Below are 21,931 nucleotides of genomic sequence, written 5' to 3'. Positions count from 1 at the left end.
CAACATGCACTGCTTTGCATTTGTCAATCTTCTTTGCCAACTTAAAAAAAATGTAATCAAATTTGTGAGACCCAAATGTGCAAAACTGTACTGACTATCCCAAATCAATCCTTGCCTTTCTGAAAGCAAGGGACCCTGTCCATCAGAATCCCTTCCAGTAGCTTTCTCACCACTGATGTTAGCCTCATCTACTTATAGTTCTCAGTTTTCTCTTTGCAGGCCTACTTAAATAAAGGCACAATATTAGCCATCCTTCAGTTTTCTGGCATCTCACCTGTGGCCTAAAGACGATGCAAATCTCTCTGCCAGGGTACCATCAATTTCTTCTCTAGCTTCCCACAATGTCCTTACAGCTGAGATACTTCATCTTAATATGCTTTAGCGTTGCCAGCATCTCTTTTTTTGTACTGTGGACTTGTTCCATTTCATCACTATTAATCAGGTTCAGGTTTATTATTGTCACATGCACAGTGAAAAGCTTTGTTTTGCATGCTAGCCAAATAAATCAGAAATACTGTGTTGGCATGAACTGCAGATGCTGGTTTAAACAGAAGGTAGACACACAAAGCTGGAGTAATTCACCGGGTCAGACAGTATCTCTGGAGAAAAGGAATAGCGATGTTTCGGGTCGAGACCCTTTTTCACTCAGATTCAGATATACTATATGTAAACATAGTCAAGTCAAACTAAGGCACAATACACAAAGCAAAGGGGAAGATGCAAATGCAGAATATAGTTCTCAGCATTGTGGCACATCAGTTCCAAAGACAAAGTCCAATGTCTTCAATGGGGTAGAGGTGAATCGGACAGCACCCTAGCTGATGGAAGGACTGTTCAGAAGACTGATAAAAGAGGTGAAGAAGCTTTTTCTGAGTCTGGTTGTGCGCTCATTCAAGCTTCTGTATTTTCTGCCTGGTGGGAATAGGGAGAAGGAATGACCAGAATGGGACAAGATTTTGATAATATTTTAGGCTGAAGAAGGGCCCACAAGCACGTCACTTAACCATGTTCCCCAGAGATGCCCGGCCAACCCGCTGATTCACTCCAGCAGTTTGTATCTTTTTTTTAGTATAAACTAGCATTTGCGGTTCCTTTTTATTATATCTTTGATAATGTTGGCTGCTTTTCAGAGGCAGCCTGAAGTGTAGATGGAGTCAACGGTGGGAAGTTTGGTCTGTGTGATGAACTGGGCTACATCTACAACGCTCTGCAATTTCTTGCAGTTTTGAGCAGTGCTGTTCCCAAACCAAGCTGAGATGCAACCTGACAGCATGGTGCATCCGTGGTGCATCTGTAAAAGTTTTTAAGGGTTACTGGAGACATGCCGAATTTCCTCAGTCTCCTTGGGAAGTAGAAGCATTGATGTGTCTTCTTGGCTGTCGCATCAATATCGTTGGTCCACGCGAGGTCATTGGTAATATTAACACCAGAGAACTTGAAGCTCACAACCATTTCCACTTCTGCACCATTGATGCTGATTGCAGCATGTGCTCCACCATGCTTCCTGAAGTCAATATCTAGCTTCTTTGTCTCACTTATATTGAGAGGAAGGTTATTGCCCTGGCACCATGTCACTAAGTTCTCTCTGTACACGGTCTCATCATTGTTTGTAAGTCAGCCCACCACGCTGGTGTTGTCTGCAAACTTGTTGTTTGTATTAGAGTTGAATTTGTCCGTACGGTTGTGAATCTGTAGGGAGTATAGTGGGGGACAGAACACATTGCTGTGGGTCAGTGATGTTGAGAATTATTGTGAGGGAGGTGTTATTACCTATTCTCACTGATTGAGGTCCGTGAGTCAAAAAGTTGAGGATGCAGCGGCAGCTGATTCCTTGGTCTTGCCGATTTAAGATGAATTTGGATGGGATTATGATGTTGATGGCAGAGCTAGGCATCCTTATTGTGTAGGTGTTCCAAACGTGAGGTCCAGGGAGATGGTGCCTGTTGCGATGGTAAGTGGATCGAGGCTGGCCTAGAGGCTGAAGTTAATGTGTGCCATCACCAGTCTCTCGAAGTACTTCATGATAGTGGATGTCAGAACCACTGGACAGTATACCTTACTTTATTTTTGACACCGGGTTGATATTGGGCTTTTTTGAAGCCGGTCGGGACCTCAGAATGGGAGTGAGAGGTGAAAGATGCCTGTGAAAACCTTTGCCAGTTGGTCCATCCAGGTCCTGGGGACACGGTCAGGGACTCCATCAGATTCACTTTCAGGAAGGCTGATCTTGTGTCCGCCACATAACTTTGGTTCAGGCACACCTGAGACTGGCAGAGCAGGTGGCATTCCACCACCGATCTTCTGTTCAAAATGGGCATAGAATGCATTGAGTTCATCGGGGAGGGACCCATCGTTGCCAGACAAACTGCCTGCCCGCTTTATAGCTTCGTTATAGCACGCAAGCCTTGCCACAATCCACGGATGTCTCTGTCATTCTCTCGAGACTTCAGCTTCGTCTGGTATTCCCTCTTGACATTCTTAATGGCTCTGCAAAGGTTATAGATAGATTTCTTGTACCTCTTGGGATTGTTTGAGTTGAATGCTGCAGCCTTGGACTTTACCTGGGAGTGGACATCGCAGTTCCTACAGGGTTTCTAGTTGGGGAATATGCCTATCATCTTCTTTGGTACACAGTTCTCTACACACTTCCTAATAAAGTCTGTGGCAGCAGAGGCATATTTGTCCGGGTTGGCTGCAGATTCCTTGAATATGGTCCAGTAGAGTTCAACTCAAAGGAGTCACGAATTTCCCTAATTGCTCAGCTTCCATAATCTCAATGTTAAATACTCAACAAGGGATTCTCTTTATCCCAGCTGCCCGTATACCTGTTTTTTTCCTGACCATTGCCTTAATATCCCTCATCTTCCAGGATTTGCTCATCGTGCCAGCCTTACCCTTCACTCTAACAGGGAGGTGCTGGCAATGAACACTTCAGAATGACAGAAGTGAGCTTGTCTGCTTTCATGGGCTGAAATGTAACTTGTACTCTGGTATCACCTGCAGTGAATTGAATTGGCAGATAACTGGCTGCAGAGAGGGTTGGGGCATCAAAAGGAAGTTGTTCCGCTAATTCATCCTGATATTTATTTAATTCATGTTTTTATTTTTTGACGTATCATAATTTTTTCTATTCAGCATGGTTGGGTAGTGCAGTTGGTTATTTTTTTCCTCCTGGGTGATTATGCTCTGAGTTCAGTGTACACCGAGTAAGGCGTTTTTTTCTGCTCTTCTGACTGTGCGGATCCTGTGAATAATGATCTTAGACAAATGCTTCCCATTTCCTCTTTGTTATAAATGAACAGCATAAGAGTGGTTGTGATTTTGCAGTAATTTGCAATACAGCACAGGCCAGCCACAAAGAGGTTTGCTATTTGGAATTTAAACCCCCCTGCGACAGTTAGTATGAAATTGAGTCGTTTGAAGCACAGATTTGCTTGGGTCTTGTGAAATGTGGCCTGGGGCTGCTTGATTTTGATCGTGCTGGAAATGGAAAACTTACTTTATTTTCTAATTATGCGTACTCGTACCATAATGAGCTGAAAAATCTAAATAGCTCTTTATACTGCGTGAATGTTGCAAAATTGTATTCTTGTGGCATACACTGACAATCACTTTGTAAATTGTCAGTGCAAAATGTGAGGTAAGCGAAACAAGTAGAGTAGTGATGGAAATTAGGAGGATTAAAGAAGAGGAGGTACGGACACTTTTGAAGAATATAAAAGTGGATAAGTCTCCAGGTCCTGATAGGATATTCCCTAGGACATTGAGGGAAGTTAGTGCAGAAATAGCAGGGGCTATGACGGAAATATTTCAAACGTCATTAGAAACAGGGATGGTGCCGGAAGATTGGCGCATTGCGCATGTTGTGCCTTTGTTTAAAAAAGGTTCTAAAAGTAAACCTAGCAATTATAGACCTATTAGTTTGACGTCTGTGGTGGGAAAATTAATGGAAAAGATACTTAGGGACAATATATATAATTATTTGGATAATCAAGGCCTGATTAGAAACAGTCAACATGGATTTGTGCCTGGAAGGTCATGTTTGACTAATCTTCTTGAATTTTTTGAAGAGGTTACCAGGGAAATTGATAAGGGCAAGGCTGTGGATGTTGTCTATATGGACTTCAGTAAGGCATTTGACAAGGTTCCACATGGAAGGTTGATTAAGAAGGTTAAATCGTTGGGTATTAATAGTGAGGTTGCAAGATGGATTCAACAATGGCTGAATGGGAGATACCAGAGGGTAACGGTTGACAATTGTATGTCAGGTTGGAGGCCAGTGTCTAGTGGAGTGCCCCAAGGATCTGTGTTGGGTCCACTGTTGTTTGTCATTTACATTAATGATCTGGATGATGGTGTGGCAAATTGGATTAGTGAATATGCAGATGATACTAAGATAGGTGGAGTAGTTGATAGTGAGGTAGATTTTCAAAGTCTACAGAGAGACTTGGGCCTTTTGGAAGGGTGGGCTGAAAGATGGCAGATGGAGTTTAATGCTGATAAGTGTGAGGTGCTGCATTTTGGTAGGACAAATCAAAATAGGACGTACAGGGTAAATGGTAGGGAATTGAGGAATGCAGTGGAACAGAGGGATCTGGGAATAACTGTGCATTGTTCCCTGAAGGTGGAATCTCATGTGGATAGGGTGGTGAAGAAGGCGTTTGGTATGCTTGCCTTTATAAATCAGAGCATCGAGTATAGAAGTTGGGATGTAATGTTAAAATTGTACAGGGCATTGGTGAGGCCGAATCTGGAGTATGGTGTGCAGTTCTGGTCGCCAAATTATAGGAAGGATGTCGACAAAATGGAGAGGGTACAGAGGAGATTTACTAGAATGTTGCCTGGGTTTCAGCACTTAGGCTACAGAGAGAGGTTGAACAGGTTGGGTCTTTATTCTTTGCAGCGTAGAAGGTTGAGGGGGGACTTGATAGAGGTTTTTAAAATTTTGAGAGGGACGGACAGAGTTGACGTGGGTAGGCTTTTCCCTTTGAGAGTGGGGAAGATTCCAACAAGGGGACATAGCTTCAGAATTGAGGGACAAAGGTTTAGGGGTAACATGAGGGGGAACTTCTTTACTCAGAGGGTTGTGGCTGTATGGAATGGGCTTCCGGAGGAAGTGGTGGAGGCTGGCTCGATTTTATTATTTAAGAGTAAATTGGATAGGTATATGGATAGGAGGGGATTGGAGGGTTATGGTCTGAGTGCAGGTAGATGAGACTAGGTCAGGGAGAATGGTCGGCGTGGACTGGTAGGGCCGGACAGGCCTGTTTCCATGCTGTAGTTGTTATATGTTATATGTTATATTAATAATAACTGCTTATTACAACAGCAGTCATTATCTTTTTAATTTTATTTAACATCATAGATAAATCAATAATATAAGCAGTGTCTGTGTACCTCCTAATGTTGAATATTTATTAAGTGTTTAATAACTTGAAGAAAAATTATTAAAGGGTTGCATATTATAATATTCTACAGTGGACAATATGGAATCAATCAGATTCTCAATTGTGATGTCTGGAATAAAATTGCGCCACAGCTGTGGTTATAATATATCGTTTGTAAACTGGTTCAGTTGGCAGACAGAAATATGGGGAAATGATGTGCCTTGAATAATTATGATTGCAGTACCAGTGGCCTTGAAATGAATTGAATTATTTTCAAAGCTTAGGCTTCAATGGTTAACATACCTTTGGCCAGTGAAGGTAATGCATAATGTATTTGGGTTATTGTTGTGGTTTCTGGGCAAGAAGGGATCCTGACCTTTTATGTATTCAGCATCCTTTATCTTTCAGGGCAGAAGTACACTGAAGGCTGAAGCTTGGTGCAATATTTGTTTTAAATGGAGTTGATTTAATTTGAACTTGTTTTTTGCAATCATTATAATTTGCATTTTGAATGCCGACCATGTTTAACATCAGAATTACACAGTTTTAGTAACATTAAGGGAGTTCAAATAAAACTAAAATCTTACCTGCTTTAATATGATCAAATATTGCTTTGGGACACAATCATTGAGAATCTAAGAAAGAGTTTCTATTTTTTTTAAATAAATCGTTGGAAAGCGTTTTCATCACGACAGGACCCTAAAGCAAAGGAGCACTAGTTGAATTTCCACTAAAAGTTGTCCCTTGGTGACAAGAAATGTGGCTGACTATTAAATCTTAAAGTTAGCAGTACTGGGTGAGTTATAGGATTCCATTGATAACCATTCAATTAGCTTTGATAAACTTATTGTCTGTACTGTTAATAAATTGAGTAAAAGAATCATACAATCAGTACAGAAACAGATTCTTCAGTCCACCAAGTCTGAGACAACCAACCACCACTCATTTATATCAATCCTATATTAATTCTCCCCTCATTTTCAACAATTCTGTTTGGATTCTTTCACTCATCTACACATTAGGGGCAATTTACAGTGGCCAATTGATCATCAAAGCCACATGTTTTTGGTTTGTGGAGGGGGGACCAGTGTAACTGCAGGAAACCTCTGTGGTCTCAGGGAGAATGTGCAAACTCCTCACAAACAGCCCTTGAGATCGGGTTTGGACCCAAGACCCTGGCGCCGTGAGGCAGTGACTCTACAGGCTGCACCTCTGTTTAAGTTTAAAAAAGTCAAGTCAAGTCAAGTCAATTTTATTTGTATAGCACATTTAAAAACAACCCACGTTGACCAAAGTGCTGTACATCTGATTAGGTTCCAATGGGAAATAAAAAAAGAAACATACAGTAGCACGCAAACAGTTCACAGCGCCTCCTCAATGAGCCTCAAACGCTAGGGAGTAGAAATAGGTTTTGAGCCTGGACTTAAAGGAGTTGATGGAGGGGGCAGTTCTGATGGGGAGAGGGATGCTGTTCCACAGTCTAGGAGCTGCAACCGCAAAAGCGCGGTCACCCCTGAGCTTAAGCCTAGACCGCGGGATAGTGAGTAGCCCCAAGTCGGCCGACCTGAGGGACCTGGAGTTAGAGAGGGGGGTTAGAAGATTTTTGATGTAGGGGGGGGAGTGTCCATTTAGGGCTTTATACGTGAATAGGAGGAGCTTGAAGTTGATTCTGTACCGTACAGGGAGCCAGTGGAGAGAGGCCAGAATCGGGGTGATGTGGTCCCTTTTACGGGTACCCGTCAGGAGTCTCGCTGCGGCGTTTTGGACCAGTTGCAGGCGGGACAGGGAAGATTGGCTGATCCCAGTGTATAGGGAGTTGCAGTAGTCTAGGCGGGAGGAAATGAAAGCGTGAATGATTTTTTCTGTGTCGTCGAATTGGAGGAAAGGTTTGATTTTAGCTATGGTTCGAAGTTGGAAGAAGCTGGCTTTTACCACAGCATTGACTTGCTTATCAAATTTTAATGCAGAGTCAAATATCATGCCGAGGTTTTTGACATGCGGTTTGACTAGGCAGGATAGACTTCCAAGACTGCCTGTTATCAATTTGATGGAGTCGGGTGGGCCGAATAGGATGATCTCAGACTTGCTCTCATTTAATTGGAGGAAGTTCTGTGCCATCCAACATTTTATGTCCTCAAGGCATTGTGAGAGGCTGTTTAAATTCGACCAATGTCTGAACTTTGCGGTGTTTCCCCTTGTCATCTTATCCCTGTTAGTATTACTGTCAGTACCTGAATTGTTAGAGGGAACCCGGGAAATTTGTCTCAGACTGAAGTACCGTTGACCACTTAGTAAGGCATAAAAGACCCCATGGAAGAATTAGAAGAAATCCAAGAATTTTACCCAGTGACCTGACCAACACACATCCATGCATCAGGCCAATTGTGGCACTTCATCCCCCATATTTAAGGATCTCCAGGACAATATGAGAATTGAGTGACCTGCTTTTTCAAGATAGACAAATGAAGCTGGCGTAACTCAGCAGGACAGGCAGCATCTCTGGAGAGACCCGAAACATCACCCATTCCTTCTCTCCAGAGATGCTGCCTGTCCCGCTGAGTTACTCCAGCTTTTTGTGTCTATCTTTGATTTAAACCAACATCTGCAGTTCCTTCCTACACAGGCTGCTTTTTAAATATGAATTTATCCTTTATAAACAGTGAATTCCTTCAGTGGTACCTGTAGCGAGTCATACAATTTGACTTATGGAAATCATAAAACTGGAAATCTGAAATATAAACAGGGTTTGCTGGAGATGCTCAGTACATAAGGCATCATTGCTATTCTGACTACATTGTTGGCCATTTTCCCATCATGCTCCTCAGTATGTGAACTCTAGGGTTAACCATACTATGACCTACTCTTCTTCCTTACAATTTTCAAAATTCCCCACAACAGCTTCATAGAGTCATTGAGTAATACAGTGTGGAAACAGGTCCTTCGGCTCTACTTGCCCATACAGGCCAACAATGTCCCAGCTGCAGTAGTCCCACTTGCCTGTGCTTGCTCCATATCCCTCCAAACCTGTCCTATCCATGTACCTGTCTAACTGTTTCTTAAATGATGAGATAGTCCCAGCCTCAACCACCACCTCTGGCAGCTTGTTCCATACACCCACCACCCTTTGTGTGAAAAAGTTAACCCTCGGATTCCTATTAAATCTTTTCCCCTTCACCTTGAACCTATGTCATGTGGTCCTCGATTCCCCTACTCTGGGCAAGAGATTCTGTGCATCTACCCGATCTATTCCTCTCAAGATTTTGTATACCTCTATAAGATCACCCCTCATCCTCCTGCGCTCCAAGGAATAGAGTTGCATCATACTCAACCTCTCCCTATAGCTCACACCCTCTAGTCCTGGCAATATCCTCGTAAATCTTTTCTGAACCTTTTCAAGCTTGACAATATCTTTCCTTATAACGTGCCCAGAACTGAACAGAACTGAATCTAAATACGGTCTCACCAAAGTCTTATACAACTGCAGCATGACCTCCCAACTTCTATACTCAATACTCTGACTGCTGAAGGCCAATGTGCCAAAAGCCTTTTTGACCACCTTATCTACCTGCGACTCAACCTTCAAGGAACCATGCACCTGTACTCCTAGATCCCTCTGCTCTACAACACTACCCAGAGGCCTACCATTTACTGTGTCGGTCCTGCCCTTGTTAGACTTGCCAAAATGCAACACCTCACACTTCTCTGTATTAAATTCCATCAACCATTCCTCCGCCCACCTGGCCAATCGATCCAGATCCTGCTGCAATCATTCATAACCATCTTCACTGTCTGCAAAACCACTCACTTTTGTGTCATCAGTAAACTTGCTAATCTTGCCCTGTATGTTCTCATCCAAATCATTGATGTCGATGACAAACAGTAACGGGCCCAGCACCGATCTCTGGGGCACACCACTAGTCACAGGCCTCCAGTCCAAGAAGCAACCTTCCACCATCACCCTCTGTTTCCTTCCATGGAGCCAATTTGCTATCCATTCAGTTATCTCTCCCTGGATCCCATGCGATCTAACCTTCCAGAGCAGTCTACCATGCGGAACCTTGTCGAATGTCTACTGAAATCCATGTGCACAACATCTACAGCTCTGCCTTCATCAACCTTTTGGTCACGTCTTCAAAAAAATCAATTAGATTTGTGAGACACGACCTCCCACGTAAAAAACCATGCTGATTATCCCATATCAACCCTTGCCCATCCAAATTCCTGTGTATCCTACCCCTCAGAATACTCTCTAGTAACTTTCCAACTACAGATGTTAAGGTCACCGGCCTATAGTTCCCAGCATTTTCCCTGCAACCCTTCTTGAAAAGAGGCACATTTGTCATCCTCCAGTCTCACATTTCAGTGATTTTCAGTGTATTCTGAGTCAGCAAATTATACAGGGGTTTGCAAACTTGACAGTCATCAGTTATAAATTGGAGAAGATAAGATAAATTGGAGAAGATAAGTTAATGCCCTGCCCTGCTCTCTTTACACCCATGACCGTGGCTAAGCACAGCTCGTCATGATTGTTTTATTTTCATATGTCCCAGATAGAACAGTGAAATTCTTACTTGCAGCAACGCAACAGAATATTGTAAAGAAGGCAAACTCAATGCTAGCATTTATTTCAAGAGGGCTAGAATACAAAAACAGGTATGTAATGCTGTGGCTTGATAAGGCACTGCTCAGGCAGCATTTGGAATATTGTGAGCAATTTTGGGCACCATATCTGAGGAAGGATATGCTGGCTCTGGAGAGGGTCCAGAGGAGGTTTACAAGAATGATCCCAGGAATGAGTGGTTTAACATATGATGAGCTTTTGATGGGACTGAGCCTGTACTCGCTAGAGTTTAGAAGAATGAGGAGGTACCTCATTGAAACATACCGAATAGTATGTGGGGAGGATGTTTCCATAAGTGGGATAGAGTGAATGTGGGGAGGATATTTCCATAAGTGGGAGAGTCTAGGACTAGAGGTCATAGCCTCAGAATTAAAGGACGTTCCTTCAGGAAGGAGATGAGGAGGAATTTCTTTAGTCAGATGGTTGTGAATCTGTGGATTTCTTTGCCACAGAAGGTTGTGAAGGCTAAGTGAATGGGCATTTTTAAGGCAGAGATAGATAGATTCTTGATTAGTACGGGTGTCAGGGGTTGTGGGGAGAAGGCAGGCGAATGGGGTTAGGAGGGAGAGATAAATCAGCCATGATTGACTGGCGGAATAGACGATGGGCCGAATGGCCTAATTCTCTTCTTATCCCTTATGATCGTTAATATTCCTGAACCAATGATCTTTTTCACACTACCTAGCTGGAGGTGCTGCTACATACTCTTGCTGTCAACTCTTCCTCATTTGGTTATCCCATTATTGTACTTGAGGTTTTTTAGCACAACTTCAGATTGCACAATTTGCACTTGTCGTAAATCATTCATTACCGCATGTTTACTCCTTGGGTTTCATGTGAACAAGGAATTACATTGCACGCTGGCGTGTATGGCAATAAACTAATCTGAATCTTGAATGTGCATTTGGTGTTGTGCAAACTGACGGAAATCACTTTCATAAACAGTAACCACACATAGTTAAATATTTTATCAGCTGTGAAGTGCTTCTGAAATAATTATGAGTACGAGATAAACACAAGTCCTTGTTTTTGCTCTAACTGTTCCAATCCACGTTAAAATGTAAAAGCATCAATAAAAAAGGCGGTTTGGGGAACACAACATGGTATTGAAATTAGATATGAGATTTGTCGTCATTCCCAGTGAATAATGAACTCACCACACTGTCCTCTGTGAATTATCACCAATTTATCACAAACAGAAATTAATTTCATACCTTAATGCTTCCCATGACATGTGGTAGGTTCCATCATCACATAATAATTTGTCAAGCTCAACTAATTTACTCTGTTATAAATACAAGGCTGTTGAATAATTTTTACACAAGAGCTTCATCACGCATACCTCATATCAGCCATTCAAGAACAAAGTCCAAGTGCTTTGAAATCAGTATCTGCTTTAATGAAATCTACATTAGAAAATTCCAGTGCTCGACCGACCACCTGATGTCTCACATGCTGCATTATTATGGGTTCAAGAAAGACTTTGTTATTTATTTCTTAACATCTACCTAATCTCCCTAACTCATAACCCATTAAGGATCAATATTTCTTACATTTTAAAATTCCTCTTGTTTTCAGGTCCTTCCAGAGCCTCATACCTCCTTATCATTGCAACCTCTAGTCACATAAATGTGAGGTTCCTGCAATCCTACATGTACGCCTTTGAGATAAGTACAGTCAGTCCTCCAATGCCATTCACTGGCACAGGTCCAATTTTAATCATACTGTCAACACCATCCGTACATTCAGTTGCCTTGGGCCTTCCCAAAATTTGTGTTTCACAAGAGATCACGGTTTAAGAATTAGTTTTTAGTTTAGTTTAGAGATACAGTGCGGAAACAGGCCCTTGGGCCCACCGGGTCCACGCCGACCTGTGATTCCCGCTTATTAACACGATCTTACACACACTAGGGACGATTTTACATTTACCAAGCCAATTAACGTATAAACCTGTACATCTTTGGAGTGTGGGAGGAAACTGAAGATCTCGGAGAAAACCCACGCGGGTCACAGGGAGAACGTACAAACTCCGTACAGACAGCGCCCGTAGTCAGGATCTCCGGCACTGCATTCACTGCAAGGCAGCAATTCTACCGCTGCACCACCGTGCCATGTTCCATAAAACTTTCTTTGATCATCTTTTATCAATTTTCCAAAGTCTTGATGATTAATAACAGAAATATTTTGATAGTAATGTAGTTATTAAGGATCTTATGTTTTCATAGTGTCTATGAACAGACAGAAAGCCCAGAAATACACCTTTTGGCCCATAATGTCTTTTCCAACCTCCATAACATCTGTCCAACCTCTCCGTAATTAATGTATGGTAGATCCGGCTGACAACAGTAGCATCATCGGCAAACTTAAGGAATGGCTGGCGTTGTATGTGGCTGCACAATCATCGATGTTGAGGGAGGAGAGTAGAGGACTGAGCACACAACCTGTGGGGCAATATTGTTGGGAGGAGGAAATGTTCAAAACAAACGTAAAAGCCGCAGAGCAAATCTGGTGGAGTTGCATCATTAACAGAGACCACTCCTGATTTCAATTCCTTGCCTGTGATGGTATTCAGGTCACCTTCAGTTTATTTGGGGGTTCACTCTTTGCATCCCTGATAGCCTTGCAGAGATCATGGCCTTCTGTTACAGTCCAGAATCAGTGTTCTTGAAAGTTGTTTAGGTGGACTTTAGGAGAGAGTGAATCTTCCTGTTTTTCCAATGTTTCTGGTTAGGATAGACTTTAAATGTATTTGTAGGAACGCACTCGTCGATGTATTTCGTGATGAAACCAGAGGATATTGAGGTACACTCGTTCAGGCTGGATGTAGTGGTCTTGAACATGTTCCAGTCCACCACTCAAGGAAATCCTGAAGTAGACCTTGACCTCCTCAGTCCACTGCCACATTACTTGTTTCATTGGTGCCTCAGGCTTCAATGATCCGACAGGCCCAACATTGAGAGATGATCAGACTGGCATTGTTGAGCCATAGGTATACCTGATAGTGGTGTTGTGGTGGTCAAGAGTGTTGACACCCTGTATGCGGCAGGAAACATGCTGGTCCGAAGAAGGGTCTCGAGCTGAAACTCCTTCTATCCAGAGATGCTGCCTGTCCCGCTGAGTTACTCCAGCTTTTTGTGTCTGCCTTCGACATGCTGATGGTATTTGTGGAGTATGTTTCTGAAGTCAGCATGATTGAAATTTCCAGCAATGATGAACAGGGCATCAAGATGTGCTGGTTCCAAAGAGTATAATTTGCTCAGTGCCATCTTAAGATTGGCTTGGGGTGGTCTGATGAACACTGATAAGATAGATGATTTCCCTTAGTAGATAACAGGGAGAGCATTTCATGAACAGATATTTCAGAATACCAGAATTGTGCTCAGACCATCACATCACTGCAGCATGAAGCATTGATCAAAAGGCAGAGGGCACCTCCTCTCCCCTTGCCTAAGGATTCGGAATGGTACAAATGATAAATGGAGAGACCCTTGGGTAGAGTAGTAAAGTCAGATGAGTCACAGGTGAGCAATGTTTCCGTGAAACAAAACACACAGCAGTCCCTGATGTCCCTTTTAAAGAGCAGCCTTGCTCAAAGCTCTTCAACTGTTTTGTTGAGTGATTGGTGGGGAGGGATCCCCGAGATTTCAACTGCACTTTGAGCCACCTCCCCCCAACCCCCGATGGCCACACTTCCATGTTTTGTTATTACTATTACTCACTGCTGTGCCGGGAGCGATGGATCTAATAAAGATCAATAGTTCCGAGAGTTCATTTGAAACAGCGATGAGTGACAGGAGACTTTCGGAGCTGGAACTCGGGGCTTTCTCAGTGCTGGACTGGATAGATAATTGCAGAAACAATCATAAAAGTCTGCTTTAACTGTTTTAAAAAGGAACTTTGTGTTATATGCACTATCTTGACCGCCACTGCAATGAGATAAATGACCTATTGCTGATGGTTGTTTTGGCAGAACATCAGGAAAACTGGTTTCGGTTTGATCAATGATCACATTAAGTCCCTTTGAGAGGAAAAATAGTGAATGTTATTTAACATTATATCTGATAACTCTGGTGACCATGCTGTGGCTGTACATTTCTGTCATGTTATTTGTTTAATACTAATTGTATATTTATTGTATCATTTGGTAAAACAACACGGTCATAAGAATTGCGTTGTTAATTTGTGAATCAAATATATTAAAACTATATTGGAAATATCTTTGTGAAATTTTTGTTGAAGCAACTAATCTTGTACTTGGAAAATATACTCCATCATTATTCTTACAACCTACTGTGTAATCTTTCTTCATTTAACACATCATTTTGATAAACTTAAGGTCTGATTTGGATCTTGCAGGGAAAACGAAGTGTTGAAGGTGCAGCTGAAGAAGTATGTCGGAGCTGTCCAAATGCTGAAGCGTGAAGGAAGCCAGTTGAACGATGGTAAGGTTATGGCCATCAGTCAATGGAGAAAGTCTGAATGTAATTATTGTAATGTACAGTAAGGCCTGCTTACGCAGTATCTTATCAAGCTATCCCTTAAGGGTAAGTAGGCAATTTCTCTCATACTAATGTACTGAAAAGTAATTCAGTTGCCTTAATTGACATGAAAAACCATGATTGCTTTTGTCTTCTGGACATACTAAGTGATGAATAATTAATAAATAATGCAGTGAGTTTGAGTACATTTCATAATGGGGGAATAGCTTCTTAAATGCGATTTATCTGAAAGACTCTGTATTTCAAAAAATATAATCATTGTGAAATATTTATGACATTTCTTGGATAACATATATTTTCATCAATGGGCAAGTAACTTAATGCAATCATGAGCAACTAAAGGATTTTAAAATACTATTGAAGAGTCTTGGTGTGTCACCTCATCTCATATTTAGAACATAAGCCTATTTCTATTTAAAAGAACATTTAGTTAGTATGGGATAGGTTTTTTAATATATTCCGAAGAATAGTTTGAAAATAATCCTGAGAGAAAAATTGTGATCATGCACATTCTTGTTTATCTTAAGGAGGATCTTAGAGAAGGATAGTGAAGGGAAGAGGCTAAGGAGTTTCATGAAGGATTTCCAGAGTATTTGGATTCATACTGATAAAACAGTATAGGACAAATGGCATCTTGGAATATGGGATAATTCTTTCACTGCTGAGGGTTACAGTGATACAGAAGGTTAGGAGATGCAACAAGATGATGTCCGTGCAAGGATGTGTATATTAAATTGGGGAATCAAACAAGTCGGTGATGCCGGGGAGTGATGTAGTGCAAGGCAAGATGTTGGTGGTACAGCTAGATGAGGAAATAGATGGCCAACAAAGAAAGTGTAGGAAATTGGAGTACGATTGTGACAGAGACACATGTGAGTGTTTCAGTAGCAGCTGGAATGAGGTGTTAATGATATGGCAGTTAGCCATCTTAGTGCTGTTGAAGAGATGATGTTGTAAATTCAGTAGGGTATGAAATAAATTTCCTTTGTTAATTGTCTGACATTAATGGGGAAAATTCACAAGTGGATAGACCTCTCGCCAGGTCACTGATGTGGTCATCATTTAGATCTTCCCATCATTTAGAAGGGTGTTATAGAAAACAGAAACATAGAAAATAGGTGCAGGAGGAGGCCATTCGGCCCTTCGAGCCAGTTATTATTGGACGGTACAAGAAGCAGCATATATAATCAAGAATCTGGGGTGGGGAAGAGGCATGAGCTGCATTTCTGCATTATGTAAATAGAGGATTCAACATTGAGCTTTCCAAATATGTTTAGTCCACCAACAATTTTGACAAATTTTAATTTGATATTTTAAGAAATGTAACCAATGGATGGAATAAATGATGCGCATAAGAATTTTTTAAGAGTTACTGATACCTATATATTTCCACATAAATGTTTGTCTCAGAGATGATAAAATAATAGGTTGGACTTTGTTAAAAAATTTGTGCAATAGCTTCAGCTGAAATAGAATGTAACCTGGAATTTGTTGGTATAATCGTGAAATCGTCGGCCTCTGCTGATATTCTAATTTTAAAAATGTAGCAACTTCTGATATTTAGAAACACTGAGTTAAATCCGGAAGCTGGCACAAGTGATATCCATTCTACGACATTCGAAATGTCCTCGTTCTTCGGTAAACCTGGCTTCCCCCATTGTGTTGTAAATGGATCTCACACCCTTATCTCCTCTGTGTCGCGCAGTTCTGCTCTTGCTTCCCTTCTCCCATGATGGGACAAGGATAGAGTTTCCCAGGGCCTTGCCTTTCGCCTCACCAGCCTCTGCATTCAATGCATCCTTCTTCAACATTTCCACCACCTTCTGCTTTCCACAGAGACCACCAACCCCCCCCCCACCCAACCCCACACAACTTGGCTCACTTCTTTACCTCCTCCCTCACATACATGCCAGGTGAGACAGAGGTTCCCATGCACCTCCTTTAACCTCATCTACTGCATTCGGTGCTCACAATGTGGCCTCCTCTACATTGGCGAAACAAAGTGTAGACTAGGCGACCGTTTTGCTGAACATGCACTCGGTCTGCCTAGGCCTACTGGATCTCCTGGTGGCAAAGCATTTTAACTTCCCTTTCCGTTCTTATATTGACCTTTCTGTCCGTATCTCCTCCATTGCCAGAGCGAGGCTATACACAAACTGGAGGAACAGCATCTCATATTTGTAGTTTGCAACCTAATGGTATGAACATTGAATTTTCCAATTTTGGGTAACACCCAACCTCCCTTTTCCCCTTTTAGTCCCCCCTCTCTTACCTGTGCTCTACCTGAGTGCACCCCCATTTCTTCCATTATCCCAGCCCCCTTTCCCCTTCCCCTGCCTCTTTCCAACCTTCCTCTGGCTTCACATTTTATACCTCTCCTTTTCTTACACCTTTTCTATCTCTTTTTAACTATCTCCGTCTCACTCTCACTCTCTCTGTCTCTCTTTCTCTGTCTCAATCTCTCCCCATCTCCCCCTCTTGATTTTTCTTCTTGGATCTTATATGATCACTAACAGTTTCCCGAGTTATCTTACACCTTGCTGTTACAATAATGCATTTTATGTTTTATTCATTACTAGCCCTGTTTCTTCTTTCACAGATTGAGCTATCCCTTTTAATCATTGTTTGTTCATTTGCAGACTGAGCTACTTGATTGGGACTTTTGCATTAATTGTCACACATGCTGTCTCCTATTTCTTTTTCTTCAGTGCTTTGATTGTTTTAACCCCACATTTGTTCTCTCCATCTCTTCATTGGTGTTCTGCCCAAACTTTTCTTGTTTTGATTCCTGTACTTCATAAGCATGTTCCTTGTGGAATTAAGGTACTTGTTTCAAGTGGCATGCAACATTACTAGACACAAAATGCTGGAGTAACTCAGAGGGAGAGGCAGCATCTCTGGAGAGAAGAAATGGGTGACGTTTCGGGTTGAGACTCTTCTTCGGACTGAGCCTCAGTCTGAAGAAGGGTCTTGACCCAAAACGACACCCATTCCTTCTCTCCAGAGATGCTGCCTGTCCCGCTGAGTTACTCCAGCATTTTGTGTCTATCTTTGGTTTAAACCAGCACCTGCACTTCCTTCCTACGCATACAACGTTATCAAATTTTGGTAGATTTAATGTACTTATTCTACCCTTGGTAATCGTTCCATTTCATAAATAAAACCAGTCTTAATTAGTGCGCTGATCTTCATTTTAGACATAGACCCACCAACATTTTGGACGTAACTGACCATATTTGGTAGGGACATTTATTTACATTTATTCTTAATGTGAAAAAAACTTCAATAAACATTCAGTGTAAACCAGCATCTGTAGTTCCTTCCCACACATTAAAAATGTTAAGCCTTGTTCAAGTAGATTATAGTAAAGTGTGAAGAGAGACAGGTGACAAGTGAAGTCTATTCTCCCCACAAATATGGTGAAGTACAGGTACACTGACAATCGTGCTTGCAACAGCATCACAGGCACATAAACCCACAAAACATAATTAGCACATAAATTATTCAAATCTGACGCAATGACAATAGAAAAAAAGACATTAGTACGAAAATACATATTTACAAAACAAGTCCATGGTAGAGAAGAGGCCATATCTACTGACAACGGATCAAGGGAATCCAGTCCATTGTGTTTTGCTGCTGAAGTACAATTAGGATAGCGCAGCTCATTTCGAGAACCTGATAGTTTTAGGAAAGTAGCTGTTCCAGACTCTGGTGGTGTGGGACATCAGGCTTCTGTAGCCTCCTGCAGTGAGAAGATGGCCCAGATGATGGAGTTGCTTGATGATTGATGCCACCTGTTTGAGCCAGCGCGTCATGTAGATGCTCTCAATGATTGGGAGGGCTATGCCATGATGAGCAGCCTGAGACCACCGCCTACTGCAGCCTGTAGGTTTCAATTTCCATAGCAGGCCATGATGCAAGCAGTCAGAATACTTTCCATACTGCATCATCAGATGATTGTCAGAGTATTCGATGAAATGCTGAATCTTTTTAACCTCTCAGAAAGTAGAGGTACTGATGCGCCTTCTTTGTGACTATATCTACGTGCTGGATCCAGAGAGGGTCATCCTGACTTCTTCGTTTCTGAGCTCAGTCATTACTTCCTTGATTTTGTTGACATTGAGTGAGAGATTGTTGCAGCACCACTCAACCGGGTTTTCTGAACTTCTACATGCAGATTCATCACCAACAACAGTGATGTCGCTGGCATTGGAGCTGTGCTTGGCCACACAGTGATGGGTGTAACAGAGTAGAGTTGGACACTAAGCATGCTGCTTGAAGTGAGGAGTGAAGGAGATGTTGTCACCGATCCATGGTTTGCAAATGAGGAAGTCAAGGATCCAGTTGGAAAGGGAGACTCAGATCTTGAAGCTCGGTGATGAATTTGGAAGGGATGATAACGTGGAAGGCTGAGCACTCGTTGATGAATAGCATCCTGCTGTCTGTGTTCCTGCTATCCAGATGGTTCAGGGCAGAGTGGAGAGCCAGTGAGATAGCATCTGCTATTGACCTGCTCTGGCGATGGGTGAATTGAAGCAGGTCCAGATAACTTCTGAGGCAGGAGATGATTCATTCCATAACCAACCACTCAAAGCACTTTGTTATGGTGGGTGTAAGTGCAACTGGATATAAGTTATTGAGGCAAGTCATCGTGTTCCTCTTGGGCACTGATATGATAGATGCCTTTTTGAAGCAGGTAGAACCTCACACCCCAGAAGTAAGAGGTTGAAGGTGTCCCTGAGTCCTTTAGCCTCCATGGTCTTTAACCATGCTAAGTGGTTGTTGCCGCTAACCAACACATCTGGAACTGGAAAAGCTATTTCACAAGTGTTGAAAGTCTTTCCTTCAAAATAACATAAAATTCAATAGTTATTAAAATTTAAATTATTTGACTTTTAAAAAATAACTTAGTTTCCACATTTTGTGCATTTTCCTTTAACTCGTCAAGGGCACTTCATTCTGTGACTCCTATGATATTTCTAATTACAATACTTATGAGTTAAAATTAACCCAACCTTAAATGAACCTGGTTTGAGGGCACAGATTTAATGTCAGTGGGAATGATTTAAAAGGGACCTGAGGGGCAACTTTTTCATACATGAACGAGCTGCCAGTGAAATTTGTAGCGGGTAGAATTAAGACATTTAAAAGACATTTATATTTCAAAAATAAATTTTATTCAGAATATAAAATATATACAAAACAAAAACACTTCATACCTCTCAGTGTCTAAACATTCAACAGTGCCATATTCAGTGGTGTTCACACCTACCTTCCAAGAAAACATCAGTTTTTACCCCAAAATAAACTTTATTCAGAATAATATTAAATACTAGACCAAGTGGATCCGTTGGGCCCAAACCTCTCCTGCATTGGTGCAGCACCTTCTCCTGCCCTTCTCCCCTCTCCCCCCACATCCCCCCTCCCCTCTCCCTCCCTCTACCCTCCCACTCCCCCTTCCCCTACCCCCCCACTCCATCCCCCTTAACTCCCCTTATTCTCCCTCCTCCCCCCTCCCTCCACCCCCCTCCCTCCATAGGAGATAGATTTAAACTTTAAAATGTGAATAACTTAAAAAATATAACACCGATTTCATTGAAACGTTTTCCATTAGCACCTAATGGACAGTGGTGAGTAAGGTGGGCCTAAAATTGTTACGCTATCATGTACCGTTTTGGCTGTAGTTCAGGAACAAATAAACAAACAAACAAGAGTTTTAGTATGTAGATATACAAAACAAGAACTGTCCAAAAACTCTTCCAACATTCTCAGCATTTATACATTCATTAGTGTTACATTCGGTAGTGTTCACAAACTATCCTTTTACCAAGCACCCTTGCCACTCATGTGGCCCCCCTAGGTTGATATCCCTTCCCTTGCTTGAGGAATGTCTCCACCAGACCCTGCCTCCAAGGATCCTGTTGCGGAAGGACCTAGGATTGTGGTCCACCCCTTTAGAACCTTGGCATTGGCTCCACCAAGCTTCAGCGAGTTCCTCAGCACGTACTCCTGCAGTCTAAAATGGCCAATGGGCAACATTCCCTGACGAACATCTCATTCTGCTGGGAAATCAACAAGTTTCGGGCAGACCAAAGTGCGTCTTTCACCGAGTTAATGATCTTCCAGCAACACTCTGAATGTGTTCCTGGGAACAGTCCGTAAATCAGAGAGTCCTCTGTTACTGTGCTGCTCGGGATAAACTATGGCAAGGGCCCTTGCATCATTCTCTAGATTCTCTTCATAAATCCACACTCGACGAAGAGGCGAGCATCCATCTCGGCTCCGTGGTTGCCTTCCGGAGGGCAGTTTGCAATGGTACCAAAATTCCAATGGTGCAGGAAGGATCTGACTGGTAGGGCCCCTCTCACCAACGGCTAAGCCAGGTCTTGGTGCTTGTTTGGAGAGTTCTGGTGATCAGGCATTTCACCAGACAAGCTGGGCAGTCTGCTCAAGGAACCACACCACAGGATACATTGAATCCTTGTCCTGCAGTGCCTGTAAGATGTTCCGTGCTAATCACTGTCTGATGGAATTATGGTCATAGGTATTGGCCTGGAAGAACCTTTCCATGAAGGATAGACGGTGCGGCAATGTCCAGCTGACTAGGACATTGCACGGCATTGGAACTAGGCCCATCCTTTGCAACACCGGGGATGGGTGGAACCTCAGCAGGCAGTGACCCTTCATGCACACGTGCTGTGGTTCTACGCACAGCCTGATGCAGCCACACACAAAGGTGACCATCGGGATGAGGGCGACGTTGAGCTGGCTTTTGCCCCCCGTTGTCCATCGACATGTGCATCGTGATGCGTCAAATCTGCTCCATCTTTGAACCCCAGATTAACTGGATGACGGCCCGGGTAATCGCTGAGGCAGAGGAGTTGGGGGAACGGGCCACACTTGCGCCAAGCACAGCAGCCCCGAGAGCACCTCGCATCTGATGACCAAAATATTCCCCGTTATTGAGAGAGAATGCTGCTTCCACAGACCCAATCTCTTCTTGACTGTGGCTATTCGCTCCAGCTAATTGCTTTCACACGCCTTGCCCTCCCCCTCCACCCCAAACCCAATCTCTTGCCACTCACCTGTTTGAGGGGAGTCCCCACTGGACTCTCGGACAGGTACATGCATTGGAAAGGTTTGGTGGAATCAGGGCCAGGCACAGGCAATTGGGACCATTTCACCGTGGCTATTTGGTCAGCATGGACAGGTTGGGCTGCAGGACCTCTTGCACGCTATGTAGTTCTATGATTCTATAAGTCATTATTGTACAAAACTATTGCCACAAGTGATTCAATTTGTGCAGAAATTAGGAGTCATTTTGGTTTTAATGCATTGAAAATGTTTTCATTTAAATTAGATCAGTTATAATAGCAATGTGGCCCATTGTGCCTCATTGTGCCTACAGGATACAACAATAG

General features: G+C 42.6%; 1 protein-coding gene across 3 annotated transcripts in view; it reads left to right on the top strand.

Moving 5' to 3' along the window:
- snx29 (sorting nexin 29) overlaps positions 1 to 21,931 on the top strand; it is a 556,462-nt gene that overhangs the window by 134,291 nt on the left and 400,240 nt on the right. For 2 of the 3 annotated variants that reach the window (XM_078418306.1, XM_078418305.1), the window contains one exon: positions 14,365 to 14,450. The exons of the other annotated variant lie outside the window; for it this stretch is intronic. In XM_078418306.1, the coding sequence (XP_078274432.1) occupies positions 14,365 to 14,450 (86 nt within the window). The remainder of the gene's footprint in view (positions 1 to 14,364; positions 14,451 to 21,931) is intronic. 3 annotated transcript variants of the gene reach the window in all.

Source organism: Rhinoraja longicauda, chromosome 21 (assembly GCF_053455715.1).
Source record: "Rhinoraja longicauda isolate Sanriku21f chromosome 21, sRhiLon1.1, whole genome shotgun sequence".
Lineage (NCBI taxonomy): Eukaryota > Metazoa > Chordata > Chondrichthyes > Rajiformes > Arhynchobatidae > Rhinoraja > Rhinoraja longicauda.
Note: the sequence above shows the minus strand (reverse complement) of the source record. Positions and strands in the feature narration are given on the sequence as shown.